The sequence below is a fragment of the Pelophylax lessonae genome (assembly GCF_965119305.1).
Source record: "Pelophylax lessonae genome assembly, chromosome: 2".
NCBI lineage: Eukaryota > Metazoa > Chordata > Amphibia > Anura > Ranidae > Pelophylax > Pelophylax lessonae.
Window position 1 is genome coordinate 407,964,785 of NC_138769.1, and position 12,494 is coordinate 407,977,278.

The following is a 12,494-nucleotide window of genomic DNA, read 5'->3' on the forward strand; positions in this document are numbered from 1 at the left end:
GGTGAAGCGCTACAAAAGGAACATGTGACCCTTTCCCCCTAAGGATGGGTATACATGGACCGAATATCAGCCAGGTCAACAGGAACCATTCAACATTCAGCTGTCTTTCTGACAGAAACTGGTTTAACAACTGGCTATTGTCGAATGGCCATGCTGGAAAACCAGCATCCGAGCAGCGCTTGCAGCCAGTGTTAATCAGTGTGTTTGGGTGGGGGAGCAGTCCCCCTGTCAGAACACAAAGGCACAATGGGAAAGACTGCCGCACTAACATCGCTTGTGTTAGTACAGTGATCTGTCAGTTTATTTTTTTTACGTTCAGCAGGCAAGATTGAAAAAAAAAAAAAAAAAAAAAAACTTTACATGTGTACTAGGCCTTACTCTTGACGACATTGCTTACTTAATGGCCTATCATTAGCATATAGGGGTAGGGAGAGAGTCCTGAACTCTGTGTAAAGCTCCAACTATAGAGAGTTGAAGCTTACAAAGCTTCTTTCCTTTGCTCCTAGTAGCTAAACAGAGCAGTAGAGGTGTGAAGGGAAGGGGAGTATGTGCTGCAGGGAAGACCCCACTCACTGTGCGCTGCATGGGTGAAGTATTTGTCTGTTTAAAAAGACAAACCTATTTTATACATTTCTGCATATACAGTACTTGGTTACAATGATCTGTAATTGTTAGTCTTTGTCAATACCAGTGCGTAAAGTGCTCCGGTACTTTAAGGACAGCTAACACTCAATATTTTTACCATGAGTCAGACAGTGTGTTCAATCTGAATGACAGAAGTTTGACAGAAATTCATCTTCTTGGCTTGCAGGAATCACAACTCATTTTTTCCAGTCAAAACTGAGCTGAGCTGTAAGGGACCCAGAAAAATTGGAAATCTGTTGAAGTTAAACAAAGCAGCATAGCTGCAAGCCTTACTCCAAGCCAATTTGCTGAACAAAGTATGTTCATCTTCAGTCCTTGGGTACATTAACGTAAAGGGATTTGACAGCAAGTTCCGCAGGGCACTGAAGTGCATACTTTAGAATAACATGAGCACAAGCATGTATTTGTGGAATATATGATGGGTACCAATTAGGGACTGCAGTCATCTGGCAAATGTAGGACAGGGTCTTACACCAGAAAAAAGTAAAGCCAGACCTACACTGTAACCTCTATTAATGTTTAGAAAAATGGATATTTTAAAAATGGTAATGTCAGCTCAGAATCCAGTATAAGGACATGAACTCCAAGCAAAAATAGTTTAATGTGAAACTCCAACATTCCTTTCTTAAAAATCTGCATCGCAAGCATTTCAGCACATTGTAGAGCAGACTTCTCTGTTCCTGTAAGGTGGAATGACACCAGTGTTCGAGTCCCTTCCTTTATTATGAGTGCCAAGTAGAAGGGGTCTGTCTACTATAATCACTCCAAGTGTTGTAAAACAAGGAAAAATTGCTGAGAAAGCCAGTGAACCACTGACATCTACAGGAAATCAGATTTCTTGGGGCATTCTGTACCCACATGCACAGAACATCCGTAGCGATCATGGTTTAAAGAATGCAGCATTTGATTTTTTTGCAGTTTTAGAAGACTGGAGCTGGATTAAAGTATATCCAAAGCCAATACATCAGGACCAGTATCTTAGTTTTTTAATATGTGACTTTGTCCCATATTGACATTTTAACTCCTATTATTTTTTTGTTTTATGTATTTTTATTTTCCTGTTGAACTGTGATTTTAGCAGGTGTTGCGGACCTCATGACCATCTCTATGATTTCCCCATTGGTTGCATCATTATATCTAAGTTTTTTTACACTGCTGGCATAGTGGCATTATTTACCTTTCCCTTGGTCCCGATATACTGTTGGGCCTCCCCCGTAATTTCCGGTTTCTGTGTGTTGCTGTTTATGCTGTAGCCATAGCAACACTCATAGCAAAGTTATTTAAGCGTGTTGACGGCATTGGCTCTGTTGCAACTGATGAAGTCCGGCCCACTGGAATTGATGCTTATAGGGGGCAGAATCTTTAGCCTGTGACGTCATCATGCTGCCATCTTGGGAATGCCGAGTGGTAAGAAACCGGTACATGAGAACCGTTGTTTACAGTGGAAGATTGTGATATAAACATTTTTGTCTCTTTTTAATCATGTGATTATTATTAATAAAAGCAATGAGTATAAAAACAAAATACAGTGAGCACTATAAGTTCCCTTCTCTTTTACATATTTTATGTGCGCTTGAGCCACATGTAAGTGCCAACAAGGGACCTGTTCCTTTCAATGCATCAGCCCTAGGAGAGGGCAAAAAAGCATAGTTTGATTCCATTTTATGGTAAAAAGGTCAAACTGTGGAGGTGAGCAGATTGTATTGTTACATGGGAAAGAGCACTGGTGTTTTTTTTGTGGGATTGTGGTTGCATTAAAGTTTCAAGAGAGATCCATTCTTGCACTGCTGTCAGAAGTCCCACTAGGATGTTGAACTGTTACTATCTATCATCTTTTAGGGATATTTTTGAAATTAATATGTTTATGTATTTTCAATTGCACATTTTTTAAATAAAGTTGCACTATGCTTTTTTGCTTTGAAATAAAAAAATTGGACTTGTTACGGCCCATGCTATCACAAGCAATGTCACTCACAATCCTTTGTGATAGCAATAAAGCTGACAGATATACCATAAAAATTAAAAAATTCTAAGTGCCCCCGTGCAAAGGCGATCTCAAATGCATATGTAAATTGCAATCTCACCACACATGTAAGGTATCACTGTGAACATCAGAGGGAGAAAAATAATTCTAGAGCCAGACCTTCTGTGTAACTCTAAACTGGTAACCTGTAAAGGCTTTTAAAGCATCGCCTATGGTGATTTTTAGGTACTGTAGTTTGTCGCTGTTCTATAGGTGCGTACAATTTTAAAGTGAGACATGTTTGGGATCTATTTACTCGGGGTCACAGAATCTTTTATATTTTACCAAAAAAATTGTGTATTATATTGTGTTTGTGCTCACTAAAATTAATAAAAGTTATTTTTTTTGCAAAAAATTTGTGTTTGAAATACCGCTGTGCAAATATGTGACAGAAAATTGAAACAGCGACTATTTATTCTCTAGGGTCTCTGCTTAACCACTGGAACACCAGGGATTTCACAAAAAGGAAGCAATACAAAGAGAACAGGATACGTTTTCATACAAGTACATAGTACAGCAGGCACATATCAGGAATATGAAATTCTGGGTTGCCATATTCTTTAATGATGAAATAAGGATTATAGAGCGGCAATAATGTATGCCTTATATATCCAGCTGGGGTTTATCTTTAATTTAAGTTTAGAGGGTTTTAAATATTTAAAATGATTGTAAAGTCTTGTTTTGAAAAAAAAAAAAAAAAAAAACCTGCTTTTGCACAGAGCAGCCTGATCCTACTATTCCAGGGTCCCTCTTCTGTGCTCCTGGCCCCTCCCTCCTTTTGAGTGTCCCCACAGCAAGAAGCTTGCTATGGGGGCACCCGAGCCGAGTCACAGCACCCTGTGTCCAATCACATATGGGGCCAAAACACAACCAAGCCCCCTCTCACTCCTGATTGACTGAATGATTTGATTGACATCAAGAGGAACCAATCGCCTCGGCCAAAGAAATGGTAAAAAACAGCTTCATAATAAGGGAAAATCCTCCAAATTAATATTTCCTATTTTAAAAGAAAGGCACAGTGTCAGTTCTGACCTATTGTAAATAGGTTACCAAGTTTTAATGTAAAAGCATTTCATAATAAACCCTCAAAATACTTTCAAGGTCTCTACCTGAGGTCTGGTTCACACTGATGCAACAAGCGCTCCGACTTTGGAGCACGTTGCATCAGAATTCGCTCCCCATTCAGTGCAATAGAACCTTTCTAATAGGGGCGACTTGAGTGCTGTGCTTAGAAAAAGGTTCCTGCACTACTTTTAGTCTGACTTTGGTACGACTTGCATTGACTTCTGTTGTTTTTTTTCAAAATTGGTCAATCTTTCTGTGTTTATAGCGCAAGAAATAATAACCCTAGAAGTGATCAAATACCACATAAAAAAGCTCTATTTGTGGGGGAAAAAGGACACTAATTTTATTTGGGTACAGCATTGCACTACCGTGCAATTGTCAGTTAAAGTAACACAGTGCCGTATCGCAAAAAATGTCCTGGTCATGGGGGGATAAACCTTCCGGAGCTGAAGCGGTTAAAGAAGTCGCATGCAGGTCATGACATAGTGCCGCTGAGATTTGGCTTCAAAGTTGCGGCACTGAACTGGGGCTAAATCCATAATGGCCTGAAACCATGGAGAAGAATGTGTAACTGTGTAGAACAGCCAGTATCTGACCTTTGGGGAATAATAGAGAAAACTAAACTAAGGTTCTGATTGGTTGCTGTGAACACCACCTCCATATTTCATTTATGCAGTTTCTGTACATAAGGTACACTGCGTTTACAAACACCAAAGTACACTTTGCAAATGTCCACAAAAGAAATAAAGAAACACAATATACTAGTTTATTTCCATCAGGTAAACATTACAGCCTTCTCTCTGCATAAGAGGATTTCAGGTTGAAAAAAGGCCCCAGGGAAAGGCAGCAATTCTAATCAGGTGAAATATTTTCTTTTGTTAGTGGAACGAATATCCTCTTTAATTCCTGGCTATCATTCTGCTATTCAATTTCCTAATACACAGCAGTGCTCTCTGATTTTTTCCTGTCTGCAATGTGATTTATTCTCTCCAGCCAGGAAACATAATCCAAAGTGATGGAAGCAGTGGAAATTGTCTCTTTCAAATGTTTTCCTAATCCTGGCCTGGAACGGCTTCAACAATACATCCAGCTGCCTGACGCAGCAGAAGAAAGCAAACTACAACCTCAGCATTTGCAAATAAAATGAATGAACAGAAAGTGTTATATATAGAATAAGTAAAATACTAGAATATAATTGTTGCTGATGTGTAATTTTAAACCATTACCTTTAATTCTACTTTAAAGGAAAATTATCTTATTATAAAACCTTTTGCCAGGAGAGACTTTTGAATATTTCTCTCCAACAACATGACCGGTTTTAAAATAAGTATATGATGGGATCTTAATATTAATAGTAATAAGCCTCGCTAAATGGTGAATATGTGCTATAACACACAAAAAAATATATATTATGATATAAAAAGTCCTTGAGTCTCTTATATAAATTCAAATTAAATTGTACGTGAGATCCACTGTGAAAGGTGAACATCCACTATTTGTGCAAACTGCTTACCAGAATGCTTCAGATATTACGCCCAATATAAGGGTTTGGCACCCAAGAGCTCCAAAAAGGATATCCTACAGTCAGGTTCCACTGTATATCAGGTCTTGTGACTTGTGATGGCTCAGCGAACATATGACCGTACACATGAAAAATAAATGGTAAAGGATCCCATAGCGTAAAACTGATATGTGATATACTACACAGAGTGAAAGGGAGATTCCTCTAGATGGTGCAATAATAAACACACCAAAGTGCAAAAAGCCACCACCTATAGTACAATCTGCTTACCAGATTAAAATAATAAATCGTCAGATATAGTATATGTGAACACCAAATGGTTCCAGAAAACAGTGCCACCACCGATATCACTAACTGCTTACCAGAAAAAGATATAATGCCAGTGAAGAGTATAGTCGTGACATGGAAAAGGGTCAACTCCACACAAAGGACCGTCACCCCAATCCTACAAGCTGCTTACCAGATGGATATTTATGTACATTTATGGGATCTGTCTTGAGCATCAACAATGGATTTTCTGGTACATACAATAACTGTGCCTCGGGAACATGGTTCCTTGCTGGTGTCCACAACACAAATGTATTGATGTGTATGGCTAAGTGCAGAAAGCGTCTTATGGTGGTAACACGCGCTTACATTTTGTTATCCGATTGATGTTTGATTTGATCAAAATATTCTATCAGAAAACAATTGAATTGCCATAACTTCCCTTTTGACTCAGTTTAGATCAGATTCAAACTGAGTCAATCGCCCAGGGTAGAAAATTGATGGTTTTGCATTGATCAACATTATCAAGATACGTTTTCATAAATATGGTCTTCATAAATATGATCGTATTTCAATCAGATTGTAAGGAAACAGCAGAACACAAGCACACTGATTACATCACTTCTTCATAAAACCTTTATTGAGCCATGAACATCATACAGAATGTCACCACCCATGGACCACACCTCTCTGATGTGTTTCCCCATGATGGGTTTAGTTGTAAGAACTTACCTCAGGATTGGAAGCATGGCCAGGCTCTTTTGCCAGCACCTGGAGTGTCCGCAGTAAAGGAAAGGCTTTCGCATGTAAAGTGGTCTTGCTTGGTTTGGATCAGATTTTGAGATTACATGGTAGAAAGAAGGATGTGATTGATAATTTACTATTGTAAGTTACGATTGTATCTTACCAATTTAAAATTCACTTTGCCTTGTGTGGCATATAGATTGAGTAGGATGTCAACTATAGATCAATTATTCCTAGCAGAAGAGATTGCCTGGAAAAGAAAATTATTTCTTTATTGAAGTGTCTATATGGCCACCAATACAGGAGTGGTTACTCTGGTCTGCATTGTGTTTAAATGAAAGTGGAACTGTAATAATAAAATGGTTCTAAAGGCTAAAGGTTTTTTACCTTAATGCATTTCATGCATTAAGGTAGAAAATCTAGGTGCAGCTCCCCACCAGCCACTCCTCTAAATACTCACCTGAGCCCGATCAAGCACTGTGCACTCTCCCTCATACCATGGACTCTGTGTCAATCAAATCCACTGAAGAGGGAGCAGGGAGCAGGGCCAAGCTGCACTAAGTGTGTCAATAGATAAACACAGTGTGGCTTGGGATCGAAACTGCACAAGTACCTCTATAGCAAGGAGGGGTACTTAAAGGGGGAGGAGCCAAGAGCACCAGAGGGGGCCCAAAAAAAGGAGAATTGGTGCTGCTCTGTGCAAAAATATTGCATAGAGCAGGTAAGTATGACATGTTTATTATTTTAGAAAAATAAAAACTGAACCCTGAATATCACTTTAAGGCACAAATGGGTATAAAAATGGGGAACATTTTTTGACCATTCACAGGTAAAAGGAACAGCAGAGTGGGGTACACACCTGTAAGTCTGTTGACTTTTTTTAACATCAAAAACTTCATCTGTTGGCCAACCCCTACCAGGACAAACTAAAATCTACAAATTGATATCCAGCTATAGAGTGGTAGACTCAGAGTACAGAATATATGCCAAGATGAAAACCATTACTCCAGAGCATGAGGAAAATCACTGGTCAAAAAGTAACCACTGTGTCAGTTGCCATGCACATAGGTCTTCTAGTAAAAGGTTGAAACAGCATTGGTAATTGGCTAGCAAATGTCCAAAATTGCAGTCAGTGGTGTCTTTGGACACACACTGTAATTATCCACATGTAAACATAATTTCCAGTCTGAAGAGGGCTCTTGCTTTAGGATACATGCTATACAATATTTTTTTGTGTATGTGACCTTTATTTGTTCTGGCTTACAGCTAGGATATGATGATGGCACACCTGTACTCCTCACTTCTGGTTTCCAATGCCCTGTAATTTCTCTTTTGCTTGGTCTACTGTGTTGTCTGCCTTTTCCTTCTTGCATGTGCAGGCTATCCTCCTCTTAAGCCAGCAATTCATTTTGTTTGAAAGCTTGGCAGGTAGTAAAGGAAAAGGAATGAGTCACAGGAAGATATTTTTCCGAGGAAGTGGCAGACCAAGAAAACTATCTTGTAGCTGGCACTTGCTTAGCTTTCACCGCAAACAGCTGGAGGAAAATCAAAGCACCTAACACCTATATTAATCACACATATAGAACTATGCTGCATTATCTTTTACACATTAGGGGAAATATTATATTAGAGCTATGGCAGATGCTAGATGCAAAGCAAAACAGATGACAAGTAAATAAAAATGATGGCATTTCATAATTCATTTCATGTATTCAGATGAGTGTGATCAAAAAGAAAATCATATACTCTCAAATCAGTTAAAATGGATGGACAACTATGTGGAAATTTATATAATATTAGTTATACTAATGTGTGTTTTTAAGAGGAGCATTACATGTTTTACTTACTGGATTAAACAAACGCAGGATGGAACCTCTACCCCTATTATATAAAAGTAATATGCCACCATAGCCTTGCTATCACCACCGGAGCCACATTACGTATTCCAGCCCCATACTGGTAGATACATGTTACCTGACCCACGGCTAAGTCTGTTTTCCCTTCTGCAGTTTAAATTCAGATGGCAGCTTTGCTCACATCTCACTCAGTACCCTCACCTGAGGCACAGTTGCTCATAACCATGAGATCATAGTTTCACAAACGGACAGTTTTTGGCAACAATATCATACATACATACAGGGTAGGCAAAAGTGCAAAGTTCAACCATTCATTGGGAACAAAGGATCTGTCAATTAAGAACATATGTACTGATGGCTATTTTATCCTCCATATAAGCTGGGAGCATCAGCATCTAGACTTCTCACCCTAATGTTTAAAGATAGGCCAGAACAGTATATGAATGAGAACAGTAGGTTCATACCTGATCTTTCTGAACAGAAGGAAAAATCATATGGGATGGGGGAATGGGGGATGGGGGGGGGGGGGAATGGTGGATGGGGGTGGGGGGGCTTTCTGCATTGTTCCTGGGTAGGGCAGGACACTGCAGAAATAGATAACACGTGTTACTGATGAGTATGATCTATGTACTACAGCATCATGGCCTACTGGGAGAAGATAACACCTTGTAGAATAACAGCATATTATCTTGTGGCCTTTCTTAAGACAGCAGACTGCAATATCAGTAGCAATAAATGTCTCACTTTAGAGCTTCTTACTCGAACATCATTCTGCCTGTCTGGCAGCTCAAATTTTAATACCGGTTTAGAGTTGCATCCGATTGCACTTAACCTAGCACACAAACACGTGTGTTTTTGCGCACTAAAACACACAAATAGATATGTTTGTTGTGGTGCTCTGGGTTGAAAAAAAATGCTGTGGGTCAATCAAAGCCTGTGTTGTTGCATGTTGTCAGCTCTTTCAAAATGGATAGGCTGCCTTACCGCACATTAATGCATGTATGGTAATGTACTGTAACAGTCTGAAGCAATCACTAAATCCCACCATCAACCATTTTCTTTTAAAATAAAGCTACATTAAATGACAAGCTACACTAGTTATTAAGTATCATGACCTTTGTATCTACAACATCTTTGAAATAATACCACAAAAACATTGAACTTTATAGTCAGCAAATGTAAGCACATTTGTAAACCAGAAAACACAGTAACAAAACAATGATATTGGCACTTATCTGACAGCACAGCAGCTAATACATTTTGCATTGTTTCACTTTTACAATTTGATTTCCGAGACAATCTTATAAGTATTTATCAAGCAAAATTTCTTCTGGCAAAGATATAGATTTTTTTTTCACTTACGTGACAAAAACATTGTTTTTTAAAAGGAAACCATTACATGATAAATAATTAACAAGCACCTTAGAAGTGTGTTTTCCCTATCGTCAAAGTGCTAAAAGCAATGTGCTAGAAAGCAGTCAGATTACTTAAAACATTGCTACTTACAGTATTCTATACCCAGCACAATATCCCTGAAGTAAATTCGGGCTTGTTCTTCTGAAAAGGGATGATCACATGGTACTTCCATGATAGGTCTAAGGATAAAAAAAACAGTCACTCAAAAACGGATGACATGACCATAAAACATTTATCAGGGAAGCAATCTTTATTAAGCAGAAAGATGTAAAAGAAGAAATGTTTATTTCAGTAAAAACGCAGATGCAAGCAGTAAATTATTATTCACTCCAAAAACAAAATGATCTGCAACTAGGCAGCTAGTACAGATCAAACTCCAGAGTTTATTAGTATATTTTATATAGTGTTCATTTTAAGACACTATTCACGTCTAGGTTTCTCTAATTTCCCTGAAAACATCACTTATATCTCTTCCCCCTAGAACAGGGGTCTCCAAACGTTTTAAGCAAAGGCCCAGTTAACTGTCCTTCAGGCTTTATGGGGCTGGACTGTGGCCAGTGAGAGTAGAAAATGCCCCAGCATCAATGCCCCATAATTGGTTTTAATGGGATCAACAGTACCCCACTGATGGTATCAGCAGGGGCAATGGTGCTCAATGGGCCAGATGAAGACAAGCAAAGGGCTACATCTAGCCCCCTGGCCGCAGTTTGGAGACCACTGCCCTAGAATATCTCAATTCGTACTGCCCAAACCTCACTCACATACACAATTTTCTCCCAAATTCCAGACACATCACTCCTGACTTGCTCATTTTCCAAACTTTTGTCACTTGCCTTCCATATCCCTCTTGCACGTACACTAAAAAGTCTATTTATGTCCTTGAAAAGTCAGCTCAGGTCCTAGAAATCTAACAACTAGCTGTCACAATCTAACACATGTATCCTGCAATTCTCTGTCATACATAACATTTCTCAGACCCCAAAAGAGTCCTAGAAACTTTTTCTACCTACCATAAGTTTTCTATCACAACACTTCTTTTAAAAATTCAGTATATTTCCTTGGAAATTTCCCCAGATGTCCTATTAATCTGTCTTCGTCCATCTTTAATATTGTATCACAATAAACACAAAATGAATGTGCTGCGCCCAAATAATAAACACAAAAAAATGGCAACTAACTCATAAGTAATACAGTACATATGCAATGTCAAATCAAGGAGTGCCTACTTAAACCTGTGAATATCATACCAAAAAATAAACATAACATCCATCATACATAAAGTGTAGCCCATAAAACGTATACAAGCTCAGGGTGAAACACCCATAATGCAAATGAAGATTGTCCTGCAATCGTGCTAATAATGCGGAAATCAAAAACACCCAGTGAATAATCCCACAGGAGAGCAGCTCACAGTCATAATCGTAACAATGAACCCCCAAGATTTCTGGAAGATCTGAAAACCCTTTTGTATAATCCTCTCCAGACTGCTGTCCTCATATATGACTCCAGAACACAGATAGGTACATCAAGATGGAAATCCCATATGCATTAAAAAAAGAGGCTAATAATAGTGAAGTACCAAAGAAAAACGTTTTTTTTTTAAAAAAAAATGAAAGATTAGACTCACAAAGAAAAGGTTTTTAGCATGTCATAAATTCATGTTTTATGGGCCACACTTTATGTATGATGGATGTTTTGAATATTTTTTGGTATGATATTTACAGTACATGTTTATATCTGCACTGGTTTAACCACTTAAGCCCCGGAAGATTTTACCCCCTTCCTGACCAGGGCCTATTTTGCGATTCGGCACTGCGTGATTTTAACGGACAATTGCGCGGTCGTGCAATGCTGTACCTAAACAAATTTGGCGTCCTTTTTTTTCCCACAAACAGAGCTTTCTTTTGGTGGTATTTGATCACCTGTGCGATTTTTCGATAATGCACTATAAACAAAAAAAGAGCCTCAATTTTGCAAAAATAACAATATTTTTCACATTTTTTTATATGAAATTCCCCAAAAAAAAATGTAAAAATCAAAATTTTTTAACATTTTCAGCCAATTTGTTTTCTGCTACATATGTTTGGTAAAAAAAAGAAAAAAATCGCAAAAAGCATATTTTGATTGGTTTGCGCAAAAGTTATCGCGTTTACTAACAAAGGGAAAGATTTTTGTCATTTTTGTTGTTTTTTTTTTAACGCGTAATGGCGGCGATCTGCGATTTTTTTTGCGGTACTGCGACATTGCGGTGGACAGATCGGAGCCTTGACTGACATTGACACTTTTTGGGTTACCAGTGACATTTCTACAGTAATCAGTGCTATAAATATGCACGGTTACTGTAAAATTACACTGGCAGTGAAGGGGTTAACTTTTTTTGAGAGGGAGGGGCTGTGTGTGTCCCTAGGGGCGTGATTCTAACTGTGATTGGCTGTGGCTTGAGATGTATGAACAGTGATCAACGGTTCTACTTAGTAGAACCGTATGATCATCATTCATACACCGAGGAGAATGACAGGTGGCTTGTTTACATTAGCCGCCTGCCTTTCTCCCTCTCCACCGACGATCACGAGTGACACGCACGGGGGGGTCCGTGACCGCGCGGGAGCACGCCTCCGGCGGCGTACGCTCGCTCCTGAGACCCTCACAGGCTAGCGACGTAGACCTACGTCGCTCTGCCTGTGAGGGGCTGACTGCCGCAGTAAATATACTGTGAGCAGTCGGCAAGTGGTTAAGAAGGTGCTCCTTTGCTATTGATTTGACAATTCGGTATCACAAACAACATATCCATCCAATAAAATTCTATTTTACAAACAGATCCTTCCAATAAAAGCCTGTCCCACCTCTTCCAAATTGGTCTCAGTCTTCCCTTCAGTGCTATATGACACAAAACCCATCTCGCTGATCCAACAAAGATCTTTCCCATCTAAGAAATGTCTTTGGGAACATTATTCAA

The 12,494-nt window shown here is 38.9% G+C and overlaps 1 protein-coding gene across 5 annotated transcripts in view; it reads right to left on the reverse strand.

Annotated features, from left to right (window-relative positions):
- The window catches only part of CAMKK1 (calcium/calmodulin dependent protein kinase kinase 1), a 362,689-nt gene that overhangs the window by 139,776 nt on the left and 210,419 nt on the right, over positions 1-12,494 (reverse strand). For all 5 annotated transcript variants that reach the window (XM_082244977.1, XM_082244975.1, XM_082244976.1 and 2 more), the window contains exon 9: positions 9,629-9,717. In XM_082244977.1, the coding sequence (XP_082101103.1) occupies positions 9,629-9,717 (89 nt within the window). The remainder of the gene's footprint in view (positions 1-9,628; positions 9,718-12,494) is intronic.